Source organism: Elgaria multicarinata, chromosome 7 (genome assembly GCF_023053635.1).
Source record: "Elgaria multicarinata webbii isolate HBS135686 ecotype San Diego chromosome 7, rElgMul1.1.pri, whole genome shotgun sequence".
In the NCBI taxonomy this organism is placed as follows: domain Eukaryota; kingdom Metazoa; phylum Chordata; class Lepidosauria; order Squamata; family Anguidae; genus Elgaria; species Elgaria multicarinata.
Genome location: NC_086177.1, coordinates 113,316,947 through 113,333,575, shown reverse-complemented (window position 1 = coordinate 113,333,575; position 16,629 = coordinate 113,316,947). Strand labels below are relative to the sequence as shown.

The 16,629-nt window shown below is 44.2% G+C and overlaps 1 protein-coding gene across 1 annotated transcript in view; it reads right to left on the bottom strand.

Moving 5' to 3' along the window:
- The window catches only part of LOC134401876 (ubiquitin carboxyl-terminal hydrolase CYLD-like), a 29,190-nt gene that overhangs the window by 10,979 nt on the left and 1,582 nt on the right, over window positions 1-16,629 (bottom strand). The window contains exons 2-6 of the mRNA XM_063131196.1: window positions 12,311-12,793; window positions 8,150-8,431; window positions 4,982-5,057; window positions 2,810-3,018; window positions 380-533 (exon numbers count right to left, since the gene is read on the bottom strand). Of these exons, the coding sequence (XP_062987266.1) occupies window positions 380-533; window positions 2,810-3,018; window positions 4,982-5,057; window positions 8,150-8,431; window positions 12,311-12,775 (1,186 nt within the window). The 5' untranslated portion in view covers window positions 12,776-12,793. The remainder of the gene's footprint in view (window positions 1-379; window positions 534-2,809; window positions 3,019-4,981; window positions 5,058-8,149; window positions 8,432-12,310; window positions 12,794-16,629) is intronic.

The window sequence follows — 16,629 nt, the reverse complement described above, 5'->3', positions numbered from 1 at the left end:
GCGGCAAGAGGCCGTTTGCTGACACTGTACGCAGCAGCATCTTAGATTACGGAGGACTCTCCCTCATGAAGCCTTCCCCAACCTGTTGCCCTCCAGTTGCTTTAGACTACAACTCCCATTATCTATTACCATTGTCCATGGTGGCTGGGGCTGATGGACACTGTAGTCTGAAACATCCAGAGGGCAGCTGAATGGGGAAAGCTGCCCCAATCCACTTGCAAGGAGATGTTGGGAAGCCAAGGACATGAAAAACCAGCCATGAGCAAACTTTATGAGCGGCTGGTGAAGGCTGCAGGCTGATCACTTGACCCTCATCCGCTTGGAACACTTTCGTACTTCAGCGCATTTGCAGGAGCTTGAGTGAAGGAAGGGAACTTACTCAGCGCAGTGGACTGCAGGGCGGGGCGGCTGTTATTCTGGAAGCGCATGTCTGGCTGGCAGGACTCCAGCTTCACAAACAGCGCTCGCTTTGGGAGGCAGCTGAAGTAGCGCACTCCCTGCCACTCGCCGTCTGAAATGCCTTTCTCTTCATCCTGGGTGGGGTGGACACGCAGGGTTCAGGGCTGTTGATCAGAACAACTATTGTGCAGGATTTATTTATTTATTTAAAACATTTATATCCCGCCCTACATCAGTAAGATCTCAGGGTGGCATACAGATAAAAGCATACAGTATAAAAACAGTAAATATACACAGCTAAAAACAAATGAAACCATAAACCAAGTTAAAGCAATATATAATTTAAAAGCAGTAAAACTACCGTAGTTCTTAGATTGTAAGACGCACACTAATTCCAGTACCACCATTGTTTGCAAGACGCACACTAATTCCAATACCACCAACAGAAAAAAAGCTTTGATTCTAAGAACTGAACTTTCTAAGACTGAAAGAACTGGGCATGTTTAGCCTAGAGAAGAGAAGATTGAGGGGAGACATGATAGCACTCTTCAAATACTTAAAAGGTTGTCACACAGAGGAGGGCCAGGATCTCTTTTCGATCCTCCCAGAGTGCAGGACATGGAATAACAGGCTCAAGTTAAAGGAAGCCAGATTCCAGCTGGACATCAGGAAAAACTTCCTGTCTGTTAGAGCAGTACGACAATAGAATCAGTTGCCTTGGGAAGTCGTGGGCTCTCCCACACTAGAGGCCTTCAAGAGGCAGCTGGACAACCATTTGACAGGGATGCTTTAGGGTGGATTCCTGCATTGAGCAGGGGGTTGGACTCGATGGCCTTGTAGGCCCCTTCCAACTCTGCTATTCTATGATTCTATGAAATAATAAACGCACCCGTGATTCTAAGATGCACCCCGTTTTTAGAGATGTTTATAGGGGGGGAAGTGTGTCTTAGAATCGAAGAAATACAGTATTAAAACAGTTAAAACAATGTGCCTAGTGAATTCATTTGAGCATTATTGCTCAAAAGGCAATTTGCATGCTTCCAAGTAACACAGAACTCACACTCTGGCTGGATGTCATGGGATGAGTAGCAGAGTTGTATGCTCATCAGCAGACGGAGGGACCAAAGAACAAAGGTCTGCAAAATCTCATCCGGGGGTGGGGGTGGGGCGGGGGGCTTGTGGACAAGGAGAAGGACAAGACGCAACTCTGGGGGTCTCCCTGTCATCACCACCCTCCCTCTGTGATCTCCCTGTCAGAGACAAGCAGCCCTGAAATGCCTGCTGGATCCAACAGTTGAGCTACCAACACTTGTCAATGGCACTGACAGCTGTGAAAAGATACAAGAGTCAACTGGGCACAGTTACCCTTGTTGACTGATCTCAGGGCCCCAGGCACTGGTGAGCCCAATTTCTGGGAGGGAGTATATAGCTCACAAGTCTTGCCAATTGCCATCCATCTACTTTGTTCCACATAACTCACAGGCTCAGTTCAGACAACACATTAGTCAACACAGTGTGAGAACTCCGCTCAACGGTTGAATGTTTAGGGGTTACTCCCCGCACAACATGTTCTAACTCCACCGTTGTGTGACTACAGGCTACCGTGCAGTTGAGTAAAACCCACCACGATGTTTGATTGACAGTTCCTCCTCCCCCTCTTCTCCCCTCGGGTCCTCCCGATGGTATCCCATCAGCCATTGCTGCAAAAATAATAATCCCGGCAGGTCTCCTAGAGCGGCACTCGTTCCTTTCGCCGCTCTTGCCAGAGAACTCTGTAGCCAGTGGGAAAAGTCAACACAACGCAAAACTCCATGGAGCCCTCCACACAATACATCCATTGCGCAGGAACTCTCCTCTGCACAGCATGAATATTCTGTCTGAGTGTTTTCCGTAAAAAACCTCCACCGTTGCTGGGTTTTTTTCCCTCCAGACAACAACATTTCTCAACGGTGGTGCAAAAACTCCACTGCAGAGTTCTAAAACAACCATTGAGAAACGTGTTGCCTGAACTGAGCCACTGAGATGGCTCTGAATTGCGTAGCTCAACCATGTGCTCCAGATCTCAATCTAGCTAAAAGGGGAACGTTTAGCCCCTTTCAGCTTGAGAGGCAGATTCAGTGATGGGGAGGGGAGGGGTCAACACGTCAGCAATGCTTTATCTTAAAGCTCTTACTACCAGTAAGTGAAACCTTAGGAGAGCCATTTCAACCTTGTGGAACAGGGCAGAATCACAGGCAAAAGCTGGAAAAGCACGACAGGATGAGCATCCAGGGGAGAAATCGAAGGGGGCGTGGCCCTCGCGGTTAACCCAAAGGGCCAGATACGGCCTGTGGGCCTGAGGTGCAAGACCCCTGCGCTAAAACCTGGAGCGAAAGAGACAGAACCTAGGAATTGTATAGAGGACTCTCACCAGCTCCACCCCAGCCATTTTCTGCTGTGTTTTAGGCAGGCATCCGATCCAGCGGATTGTTCCCGTGACTGAATTGTCCTTGTCTACGTTTATCTGCACCACAGAGTTCACGCTGAGGGAGGCTGGCTGGCTTTCCAGCTGCTCTGCACTCTCGCTCCTCTTGCGCTTCAGCTGTTCCTGGAGGCCGGAGTCTGTGTCTAGTGCAAATTCTGAAAAGCAAAACACATCCTTCAGATTTGATAACCTTTGCAATTATTATTTGAGAACACAGGAAGTGCCCTGCTGGATCAGAGCGAGGGTCCACCTAGTCCAGCATCCGCACAGTGGCCAACCAGCTGTCAACCAGGGACCAACAAAGCAGGGCATGGTGCAACAGCACCTCCCTCTCATGAAATAACGGGTTCAAGTTACAGGAAGCCAGATTCCGGCTGGGCATCAGGAAAAGCTTCCTGACTGTTAGAGCAGTACGACAATGGAATCAGTTACCTAGGGAGGTTGTGGGCTCTCCCACACTAGAGGCCTTCAAGAGGCAGCTGGACAACCATCTGTCAGGGATGCTTTAGGGTGAATTCCTGCACTGAGTGGGGGTTGGACTCGATGGCCTTGTAGGCCCCTTCCAACTCTACTATTCTATGATTCCCCAGCAACTGGTGCACACAGACTTACTGCTTCTGCTACTAGAGATAGCACACAGTCATCAGAACTAGTAGTCTTCTCCTCCAAGAATTTATCCAACCCACCCCCTTTAAAGCCATCCAAATTGGTGGCCATCATCATATCTTGTGGTAGTGAATTCCACAGTTTAACGATGCGCTGTGTGAAGAAGTCCTTCCTTTTGTTTGTCTTGAATCTCCCACCCATCAGCTTCATGGGGTGACCCCATCGGGTTGCAGTATTCTGAGAGGGAGAAAAATGTCTCCCTATCCGCATTCTTCACACCCTGCATAATTTCGTACACCTCTATCCTGTCTCCCCTCAGCCTCCTTTTTTTCCAAGCCGAACAATCCCAGCTGTTATTATTATTATTATTTATTTATATAGCACCATTAATGTACATGGTGCTGTACAGAGTAAAACAATAAAATAGCAAGACCCTGCCGCATAGGCTTACATTCTAATAAAATCGTAAGAAAGCAATAAGGAGGGTAAGAGAATGCATCAAACAGGCAGTATAAAAGTCAGAACAATTCAAGTTTTAACAGCTTTAGGAAAAAGAAAAGTTTTTGTTGTAACCTTCCCTCGCAGGGGGAATGCTCCAGCCCCTTGATCATTTAATGTTTACTGTTTTTAGCTTTTGTGAACCACCCAGAGAGCTTCAGCTGTGGGGCGGTATATAAATGCAATAAAATAAATAAATAAATAAATAAATAATTTAATACCGTTTTATTCTCTTACTGTTGAAGGGCCGAGGTGGGACCTGGAGAGTAGGTAGAGGAGGGGTTTCAACGGCCATCTTGCTTGTTTGACAATTTAATATTGGCACCTACACTGTACTCCTTTCGCCGCCAGCTGAAGACCTTTTTATTCTCCCAGTATTTTAACACTTAATTTTAACTTAAATTTAAATCTTACTGTTTTAACTCTGCATTTTAATTTTATATCAATTTTGCTGCATGGTTTTTATTCTGGTTGTGCTTTTTATATTGTATTGTGTATTTGTGCTTTTAACCTGTTGGTTGTCTTAGTATGATTTTAATTTTTGTGAACCGCCCAGAGAGCTTCGGCTATTGGGCGGTATAGAAATGTAATAAATAAATAAATATAAGATCTGACCGGAGCCAGGATGTTGGAATAACTCACACTTTTACTTGATTATGCACTTTATTTTCTGCAGCTAAGGAATGACTATCTGGTTTCTAGATAGTTTTAACTCTGCATTTTAACTACTGCTGCTTAAAGAAATTATCAAGCCTTTCCTTCCGTTGAATATCTACCTGGATGGTGGAGAGCAAAGAAAAGAGCTTGATTTCTCCCAAATAACAGAGCCTCTCCTCACGTTCCCTCCTCCCTGCAGGCACTCAAAAGGGTGCTCTGTGCTTCAGTGTTTTCATGGGGTTTTGAAAAAGGAACAAAACGCAAAAACAAACGTTATCATAGCTGTCTCATCCCTTGAGGTATGGGTTTGTTAGAGAGCAGAAGGTACAAGGACCATCGACCAAAGGGCCGATTCACCTGGGGCCAGCAGCTCCTCCTGCACCACGGAGTCCAGGGGGATATCCCGGAAAACATCTGCGGAGCCGGCTTCCTCCTACAAACCAGAAAAGAAAAGAAAAGTTACAGGATTGAAGTGGGGAAGGTGGAAGTGGGAAACTCTCCTCCATTTCTAATACAGGTAAAGGCTGCCCTCATGCTACAAAAGTCTCACTTACCTCTTACTAGTGGAACTAGTCTAGAGCAGTGTTTTTAAAAGTGTGTCCCTTCAGGGAGCTACTTCTGCACATCCTTACAGAGGGGCCTGTGGGTGGGTGGGTGTGTCTGCCAAGGGACTCTTGCTCACTGCAGAAGATTCTGGGGAAATGTTTTGGGTGTCACACTCCGTCCATAAGGGATGCTGGCCAGGTACTTGGGCCTCGCAGTAAACTGAGAACGCACATCATCGAAAGAGGCTAGTGATCACAAGCAAGTTATCTTCCAGGGAACCATTGTTGGCCCGTTGTTGTTTTCCTTATACATGTTGCCCTTGGGCAAGCTTATTCAATCTCATGGCCTCCAATATCATCTGTACGCCGATGATACACAACTATATCTGTCATCTCCGGAACTTTCTCCTGATGTTCACGATCGTATCTCGGCATGTCTTTCAGATATCTCAGCTTGGCTGCTTCATCGTCGCTTGAAGCTTAACATGGCAAAGACTGAATTGCTTGTTTTTCCTCCTAAACCTTCTCCTCATCTCTCATTCTCTCTTACTGCCAATGATGTTACGCTTACTCCGGTCAAGGAAGCTCGTGGCCTTGGCTTTATCTTCGACTCCTCGCTCTCCTTTATTCCTCATATTGAGGCAGTAGCTAAATCTTGTCGATTTTTCCTGTATAATATTGCCAGGATTCGATCATTTTTGTCTGTCTCTTCTGCCAAGACGCTTGTTCACGCACTGGTTATTTCACGGTTGGACTACTGCAACCTTCTTCTCTCTGGCCTTCCTTCTTCTCACATCAGTCCGTTGGTTTCTGTTCACCACTCTGCCGCAAAGATCATCTTCTTAGCTCGCCACTCCGACCATGTTACTCCGCTTCTGAAATCTCTTCATTGGCTTCCAATTCACTTCAGAATCCAATATAAACTTCTCCTGTTAACCTTCAAAGCTTTTCACGGTCTAGCTCCTTCCTATCTCTCCTCTCTCATCTCACACTATTGCCCCGCTCGTGCTCTTCGCTCCTCTGATGCCATGTTTCTCGCCTGCCCAAGGGCCTCTACTTCCCTTGCTCGGCTTCGTCCATTTTCGTCTGCTGCCCCTTATGCCTGGAACGCTCTTCCAGAACATTTGAGAACAACAAGTTCAACCACAGCTTTTAAAGCTCAACTAAAAACTTTTCTTTTTCCTAAAGCTTTTAAAACTTGATGTTGTGCAGATTTCTACTGTTACTTTCTACTGTTAGTTTTTCCCTACCCTGTGCCTGCTTACCCTACCCTGTACCTGTTTGCATTCTCTTCCCCTCCTTATTGTTTTACTATGATTTTATTAGATTGTAAGCCTATGCGGCAGGGTCTTGCTATTTACTGTTTTACTCTGTACAGCACCATGTACATTGATGGTGCTATATAAATAAATAATAATAATAATAATAATAATAATAATAATAATAATAATAACCATGTATACCATTAGCCACCTTATCATTAACCTACCCCCCGAGTTTCTGAAAATATAGTTGGAAAATCCCTGCTCAAGAGCTGCACAAGTGCCTTCTTTCTGTTTTCCTTTCATTATGCAAAAGTAACCGTGCTGCTCCTCTTTACCTGCTCTTGAGTAGGTGTCTTGTTTCCTTACCTGTAGTTTCTCAAGAAGGCATTCAGTTGCTCCCACTGCCTTTACAATAAGGCTGTCTCCTGACACAATATTTTATTTGCCCAGCCAGAGGCACAGACATTTGTGAGCCCATCAGTTCTCAGCTGCTCCCCACCCCTCTACCATCCATTTTTCCTAGAAAGATTAAATCATAGAATAGCAGAGTTGGAAGGGGCCTACAAGGCCATCGAGTCCAACCCCCTGCTCAATGCAGGAATCCACCCTAAAGCATCCCTGACAGGTGGTTGGTTGTCCACCTGCCTCTTGAAGGCCTCTAGTGTGGGAGAGCCCACAACCTCCCTAAGTAACTGATTCCATTGTCGTACTGCTCTAACAGTCAGGACGTTTTTCCTGATGTCCAGCTGGAATCTGGCTTCCTGTAACTTGAGCCCGTTATTCCGTGTCCTGCTCTCTGGGAGGATCGAGAAGAGATCCAGGACCTCCTCTGTGTGACAACCTTTGAAGTATTTGAAGAGTGCTATCAATGTTTTGAGGTGGCAAGTAAGCCACCTTTTGGAAAATCAAGTCAATGAAGTTGAACAAACTCTGGTGTGAAAATCTGTTGTACCACCACCATGGTTTGACATTGGAAACAGCAAAGCTGCCCTCTCAAAGTAAGAGGAGTCAGAGGTTTGAGTTTCCCCCCTGAAATAACTCTGCCAAGTGATTCATAAAATTCTTAATTAGGAAGGCTATGGCTGAACTAGGAACAAAACAAACTCAAGGTTATTATAAAGGCACTGTTCAGACAATATGCTAAGCCAGGGTTAGGCCACTAACCCTCTTGCAGCAAAAGGTTACTAAGTGTGTTTAAACTGTGGTTATGTAGCCACCGTGTTAGGAATGGTTCACACAACACACTAAGTCATGGTTCACACAATATGCCAAGCCATAATGTTTAGCTCAGAATGCTTAACCACTGTGGTTTAGCGTGTCATCTGAACAGGGTCAAAGAGTTACAATATACCAAGTCCAGACTAATATGATTTTATCCTGACTGGCAGATGTGCAGGCAGAGGTCTTGCTCAGCCTTTCTACCCAAGTCACTTTAACTAGAAATTTACAGATGCCGCTGAAATTATATGTGCAAATTATACGAACAACCAGTAAGCTTCATACCCAAACTGAATGTCATCCTACCCATTTGTACAAATAAAGACTAATGTACATTCTTAAAATGCAGCTCACAGGAGAGACCAGCTGCATCATTTCTCTTAATTGTTCTTTTTCAGTGCACCATGATTTTCTACTTGTAAGACTGTAAGGCACGCAAGTACTGTTTAATGCATCTTTCAGAAGGATAAAAACGGAGGGCTGGCGACTTTTCTTACCGGACACACTTGAACCATCCAGACGCTTCCTTCCTTGTAGACATTCATCGCTATTCCTCGCGTGAGGGCGTCATCCAAGTAGAAGCCGACAGCATCCCCCACTTTCACGGGCACTGCTCCAACTGCATCCAGGTTTGCCTCCGGTTTCATCTTGCCATTCTCTGGTGCTGATAGAAACTGCAGTTTGTTAAATGGCAGGAAAACTCCGCAGTTCTGTTTACACTTGAAGTGTTCAGTCCCATGAGAGGTGCCATCACAGTGGCCTTTGCCTTCACCATCACCCTGGAGAAATAGTAGACGGGGGTTACATTATATCCTAGGCCACACAGAGGCATTCAAGGAGGGCCTGATAGCACAGCTTTAGCCCATTTTTCTGCTCCAAACAGAGACAGCCATCAACATAGGAACCAAAGGAATCCTACACGGGTGCAGGCAGGGCCTCACCCTGTGGGCAAAATGTTACCTCATTGAAACTGACTACTGTCATGGGCTGAGCCCATTGTTCCTTTAAGAGAACATCTTTTGCTTCATCCCAGGGAGAGGGGTTTCTCTGTGTCTGAAAAGGGAGTAGCAAGTGAAATGCCAAGGCCGCGCTGGGCGAGAAGTGCCTGCTATCTGATAACGCCTCCCCGGGCTGGTACCGGGGAGAGTAACAGTTTGCAGCTGTGCAATGTCTGGGAGCGTTCCCCCTCCCTTCAGGAGAGGTGTGGGTTGCTATGGGGTTTCTATGGGTCGGGGTGGGTCTGGTGACAAATGGGTCCCAGAAAGGGATAAAAGGCTTAGACACCTAAGGGTCCGGTATCTTTCCTGTGGGTGTCAGGAGTCCAGTGTGTGCGTGGTGAGTCAGAGCATCCAGGCCGGGCCGGCTGGATGGTGGAGGCTCCACGCGGCCACTGAGGGAAGGAGTCTTAGTTCGAGTGACGTAAAGTCAAGTCGGAGTGAGCAACAACGGGTTGAGTCGCAGAGTTATAGGTTTGTTTTGTTTTAAGTTTAGGTTTGGGTACAATTGGGCAAGGGACCTTGTCGGAGTTACGGCTGGTGGGTGGTCAAAGTGGGGAGCGAGTGCGAATTCTATTGGCCTGAGTGTGTAAAGGGGGAGGGGGAGGTATTAGTCCTTGCTGTCCTAAGTGTGTCATTCCTTTGTCTGTGTTTCCCCCCCAAACCTCTTAAGTGTCTACCTTAATATGTGGACCCTTATGAAAGTGTGTAGCTTGAAAGAATAAAAGTGTTTGGTCCCTATTTCTGGAGTGTGGCGTGCTTCCTTGAGAACCTAGACTACAAAGAGTTAACAAGCAGCAGTGAAGGGGCGTATGTATGGGCTGGCCGAGTCAGACCCCCCCTTCTCTGGCTGGGGAATCGCTGAGTCAAACGGAGCGATTCCACTACAACTCCTAAACCTATTTCTGGTTTTATATTTCCATTGCCCCAAAGGAATCCGTGTTCATTTAGTGTTTACTTTGAAAACTTATCACATGGCGTTGTGATGTTTTACTGTTTATTGCCAATTATATAATGTAAGTATTTGTGATGTTTTAATCACTATTGCTATCGAGGATGTTAGTGTGGTTTGGACTTCAGTTGGTAAGTGGTTAATGTTGCAAAAAAGCCCAACTTCAAGTATAACCTAATGGGATCTGACCAAAAAAGAAAGATCTTGGATTGTGGTGAACATCTCAATGAAAATGAGTGTGCGGCCGCTGTAAAAAAGGCAAACTCCATGTTAGGTGTTATAAGAAAAGGAATTGAGAATAAAACAGCCAGTATCGTACTGCCCTTATACAAATCTATGCTGCGACCACTCTTCAAATACTGTGAACAGTTCTGGTCACCACACCTAAAAAAGGATATAATGGATCTGAAAAAAGTGCAGAAAAGGGCAACTCAAATGATCCAGGTGCTGGAGCATCTCCCCTATGAGGGAAGGTTACATCAACTGGGATTGTTTAGCTGGGAAAAAAGGAGGCTAAGGGGAGACATTATAGAGGTGTACAAAATTATGCAGGGTGTGGAGAAAGTGGAGAGGGAGATATTTTTCTCCCTCTCTCAAAATACTAGAACTCAGTGGGGTCATCCCATGAAGCTGATTGGTGATCTGGGACAAATAAAAGGAAGGACTTCTTCACACAGCGCAGAGTTAAATTATGGAACTCACTACCACAGGATGTAGTGATGGCCACCCACTTGGATGACTTTAAAACGGGGTTGGATAAATTCCTGGAGGAGAAAGCTATCAATGGCTACTAGCTCTGATGGTTATGTGCTACCTCCAGTACCCAAATCAGTAAGCCTGTGTGCACCAGTTGCTGGGGAACATGGGTGGGAGGGTGCTGTTGCGCCATGTCCTGGCTTGTTGGTCCATGGTCGACAGCTGGTTGGTCACTGTGTGAACAGAGTGCTGGACTAGATGGACCCTTGGTCTGATCCAGCATCAGGGCTCTTCTTATGTAATGTTGGGAGGGGGGGAGAGTGAAATGAATGTGAAGTGAATGCTGATTAGCTGGTGGTTCAAACGTTTGGATTGGCAGTGAGCAGTGAGAGGGAGGAGTTAGAAAAGAGCAGTAGACTCTGTGTGTGTGTGTGTGTGTGTGTGTGAAGAGAAACAGAAGAAAAGTCTGAGTTTCTCTGCGTAAGGAGTTAGAAGAGAGTAGGATCAACGTCTTTGATTAGTTTGTGGGGGTGGGGGAAGTGAATGGGAGAGACAGTGTAGATTAGTGGGTAGAGTAGGCAGGGTTACATATGAAACTGTTCTGAAACCAACTAGTAATATGACAAATGAAACCACAAGCTTTGTAAACTGCATAAACTTACTTATTGTTAAATAAAACTTCTTCTGTTTTATAAACTGGATTGGATTCTTGAATCACCTGAGGTAAGGTACAGTGTTCTGTGGTGGCAGCGGAGAAGGAGAAGGGTGAATAGAGAGTGCTGGACTGGTGGCTGTGAGCCCAGAAAAGGGTCAGTGAGTCACAGAGCCAGTGAGCAGCATTCTGACGACTTGTCCCCTAGTTGGGATCCCTTGATTATAGGAAGAAATAAAGGAAGCTCAAAGGAGGTCGTCACAGGCCTCTGTTTAATATAATTGCAGTTGATACAATTATAATTAAACATAATTATATCAACTCTAACTTCCTGCCTTCATCTTCAGACCAAAAGAGGTCTGCAGGATAAAATGAGCACATTGTCAGGCTTTGGCCCAGAAAAAATCTTTTTCTCTTTCTATAACATCCAGTCTGAACAAAAATTCCATGGATCTCAAAAGCTCGCATGTTACTATTCGAACATGGGCTGGGCCAGACCAAACATGACATCTTTCACATTATCATTTGAACTTCGCAAATCAACTTGCTTTCCCCAACAAGAGACTCTGTTCTAAAATTAAAGCAGCCAGGCAATGTACTTTCCCCTGCGGATTACTGAGAAATACTTTGAACATTATAAATGCTATTTATTTATTTATTTATTTTATTATGACATTTGTATCCCACCTTATATCATTGGGCTCTCAGGGCGGTGTACAGATAAAATCAATTCAAACAGTATAAAACAATAATGTACACAGCTAAAACCGTATTAAACTATTAACAAGCTAAGAGTAGAAAAATGTAAAGTACCGTATTTCTTCGATTGGAAGACGCCATCGATTGTAAGACGCACACTAATTTCAGTACCACCAACAGAAAAAAAAAACACCTAAGACACACCTGCGATTCTAAGACACAACCCATTTTTAGAGATGTTTATATGGGGGGAAAAGTGCATCTTAGAATCGAAGAAATAGAGTATTTCTCAGAACTTGGAACTTCCATAAAAGGCCGCAGTTCCGAGAAACGTCGCTAGAAGGCGCCAGAGGGCAAAAACTACTGTATTTCTTGGATTGTAAGACCCACACTAATTTTAGTACCATCAACAGAAAAAAAAACCTAAGACACACCCGCGATTCTAAGACACACCCCATTTTTAGAGATGTTTATATGGGGGGGAAAGTGCGTCTTAGAATCGAAGAAATAGGGTAATAAAAACAATTAAAACTATGTGCAGCTTTTAGGCAAATTTAGCCCACAAAGGCTTTGATTAAAAAAGCCATGTTTTAACTTGGTGCCTGATTGTGCACCAGCCCCTACAAGCCTCAGGATGGCTATTCCTCCCCTTAAATCATCTTACCTGCAATTCCACTCCAAAGTAAGTGGGGCAGAGCCCAGATTTCAAAGGACTCCTATGAAGTTTCCCAATGTAGCGGATGGTGCCAAGGAAAGTCTGATGGTCCCAATCCACAAAGACCGATTGGCCCGGTCTGGCCTTCACAGCAGCATCAAGAACATGACCGTCCAGAAAACAGTTCAACCGTTCCTGAACATCGCTGATGGCTGAAAGAAAGTCTGCCAACTTGTCAGTCAGAGGCTGCACGCTTTCAGAATCCATAGTGACCACACTATCGTCCTCTGCCATGACAAACCTCCAAAAGCGAGTCTGGCCCATGTACTGCAGGTACGTCTGTTCTTTCAGGTAACACATACTCCCGGCGTGAAATAACTTGCTGCCATACGGAACATTTGCAGTCAGGATATAATACATATTCTTATCATCTTGTGAAAGCTGGTGGGAGGAATACATGATCCCAGTATTCATCTTCGCACTCCTTCAGTCCTAAGAGACACAATCACATCATGAGCAAGTTACCAAACCAGTTTCAAACTTTTTGAATAAGTTACCAATGTAGTATTATTATTATATAGATTTACCGTATTTCTTCGATTCTAAGACACACTTTTTTCCCATATAAACATCTCGAAAAACAGGGTGCGTCTTAGAATCGCGGATGCGATTATTATTTCTTAGAATTAAAGCTTTTTTCCTGTTGGTGGTACTGAAATTAGTGTGTGTCTTACAATCGATGGCGTCTTACAATCAAAGAAATACGGTATATAGCACCATATTAAAAAAATAACTGAGTCATGGGCATATTCCCCATCAAACATATTTTCAACTCAACACATTATTTATTTATTTATTTAGGGCAAGGGTACTGAGAAGTCTGATAGAGATCCTAAGCTCCTCACAGACACAGTTAAACCAGTTTATGATTGTGTTGTAGACATATTTTAAGAAGGTGAGCAGTCAATTACAGTTCCCTATGTCTGGCAGAACAGTAGGTGGAGAATTCATCTGACTTGAGTAGAGATGTAAAATTTCCGGAAATTCTGAAGCCATGGAAAAAAACCGGTTTTTTTCCAGAAAAACAGAAATTTTCAGAAAAATTGAAAATATATATGCAATATTAGCACTTTTTACAGATTGAAAGACACTTTGTTACTTTAGGAACATAAAATGTAATTATGTCCAACTTGGTTTGGCATAAAATTATTACATTTGGTATATTAAAAGTACAGAGTATTCAAACAATACTTTTAATTTTTTTTTACTTTTTTTGGTAATAAATGGAGTGACAAGCCCCTGAACTGTAAGAAACACCTGAACTGTAAGGAACCTCTTTGGTTTTGCCAGTTTATGAGTAGCAGGCAAAAAACAATTTAAAAAACAACAACAGAAGAAACCATGAACAAAGAAAAATATTTATGTCTCTGTGCTAGTCCTCCACAGTATCACAGACATAAAGCCTCCATTCCCATAAAAAGAACTGAGAAAAAGGGGCGACCAAGATTCAATGAATATGCATGAAATTTAATCAGACTCTTCTGAGCTAGTGCTGCCACTATCAGTTTCAATGGCAATGCTGCCCCCTAGAGGCAGAAATGCATCTTGCTCTTGCATTTGAGAGTTGTAGTCTCTGTTTGCAACCTAAGCCTTAATTGTCCTCGGTGCGCAGAAATTGTAATAATCTGATACTGTAAATAGTTTTTAGAAATCATTTGGAGAAATAAATATCAGAACATCATGTCTTAAACATTTTATTCATCATGCTAAAATAAAACATTTCATAATCTATTTTTTCTTCATTTTTTTTTTCAATTTTTCAGAAAAAAACCCACAAAAGGCTTCGGGGAAAAACAGGGGACGACAACGACGATGTTTCCCCCCCTATTTTTTCCGAGAGTTTTCCGGGTCTTCACATCTCTAGTTACAGTGCTTCATCTGTACGTCCAACTGTGTTATTGATGAAGGACAAACCGAAAACCTTTAACTAAATCAATCTAAACTTCTCCCTGCTTTGCTAGTGACGTTTACAATATATATATAAATTATTTCCGAATGAAGCATACAGAATCTACTTGAATGCAATGTCATTGTTTTTCAAATATACACATATATTCCACAGCAGTGGCCATATTAGTTTAGAGAAGTGGAACCAGACAAAAGACTTGTAGCACTGCAAAGACTACTTCACACGGACATGTACAGAGAGAAAAAGAGCACACTATGAACAATGGGGCCATAAATATAAATGGCAACAATAGGTCTGTGAAATTTTGGCTCTGTGTTAAAATGTTAGTGACCATTGTGATGAATTTGGTATTTCACTGATTTTGTACGCCACCTTGAATATGCTATTTTATAGAAAAACTAGCATTAAAATATTTTAAATAACTAAATCTCTGCCACATTACATATCTGATGAAGTGGGCTCTAGCCCACAGATGCTTCTGCTACAACACACCTGTTAACCTTTCAGGTGACACAAGACTGGTCATACAAGCATTGATGTTTACATACCCATATATACGAAGAAAATTTTGATAACTAATATCAGCCTTTGGAGTGCCACAATTTTATTTTATTTTCTAAATCTTTACATCGTAACCAAGAGTGGTACTGTTTCTTAATGCTATGTCTTTAAAGTAAACATGTCATTACTCATCCTAAGACATCAGGAAATGGTGGCGGTGTATTAAAAATTTAAACACAAATACACACACACACACACACACACACACACACACACCATACCTTAATGAAATAAAATATCCATGCATGCATATCAGCTTTGCATAGAAAGCACAGGTGTACCTCTTGCGCTTCAAGCCTTCTCACCCCACCATATGCAACCTTTTCACACTGGTACCCACGTGTATCTGCCAACTAGAGATAACATTTCCTGCATCTAATTTTATTTATTTATTTATTACATTTTTATACCGCCCAATAGCTGAAGCCCTCTGGGCAGTTCACAAAAATTAAAACCATGAGGAACATGATAAAACAACCAATAATCTAAAAACCCAAATACAAAATAAAAATGGGCTGATAAAGTGGACTCTAGTTCTTTAAAGCTTCTGCCACAATAAATCTGGTAGTTGTTAGCCCCCAACTACCAAAAAGGTTGGCAGCGGCCCCCAACCTTTTTGGCACCAGGGACCGGTTTCGTGGAAGACAATTTTTCCACGGACCTGGGGTGGGGAGGGGGTTGAGGGGATGGTTTTGGGAAGCCCCCCCGACCCGCCTCCTCCAGTGTCCTGGCTTCGCTTCGGCTGGGTGCCCAGCCGAAGCAAAGCCAGGACACTGGGGCAGGCGGCTTCGGAACGGCGTGCCCAGAAGTCACTCTCCCAGAGCAGCTTCCGGCTGGCCACGCCGTTCCAAAGCTGTCCCATCCACCCCAGCGTCCTGGCTTGGCTTCGGCTGGGCAGGCGAGATGGCGCCCTGCACCCACGTACGCTGGGGTGGGGGTCGGGTGTGTGTGTGTGAAAACAGCTCACCTGCGCGACCCGGTTCCTAACAGGCCACGGACTGGTACCAGTCCGTGGCCCGGGGGATGAGGACCCCTGACATAAGGCATAGGAACATAAATACTACATAAGGCATAGGAACAAAGGGGGCTTACCTAATACAAAGTAAGGCTCTTGGTCTAGCTAGCCCAGTACCTCAGCATGTCTTTCAGATATCTCAGCCTGGCTGCTTCATCGCCGTTTGAAACTCAATATGGCAAAAACTGAACTGCTTGTTTTTCCTCCTAAACCTTCTCCTCATCTCTCATTCTCTCTTACTGTCAACGATGTCACGCTTACTCCGGTCAAGGAAACTCGTAGCCTTGGCTTTATATTTGATTCCTCGCTCTCCTTTATTCCTCATATCGAGGCAGTAGCTAAATCTTGTCGTTTCTTCCTGTATAATATTGCCAGGATTCGACCATTTTTGTCTGTCTCTTCTGCCAAGACTCTCGTTCACGCACTGGTTATCTCTCGGTTGGACTACTGCAACCTCCTCCTCTCTGGCCTCCCCTCATCTCACATCAGTCCGCTGGTCTCTGTCCACCACTCTGCTGCTAAGATCATCTTCCTGGCCCGCCGCTCTGACCATGTCACTCCGCTTCTGAAATCTCTTCATTGGCTCCCAATTCATTCCAGAATTCAATATAAACTTCTCCTGTTGACCTTCAAAGCTTTTCACGGTCTAGCTCCTGCCTATCTCTCCTCTCTCATCTCACACTATTGCCCCGCTCGTGCTCTTCGCTCCTCTGATGCCATGCTTCTTGCCTGCCCAAGGGTCTCTACTTCCCTTGCTCGGCTTCGTCCATTTTCCTCTGCTGC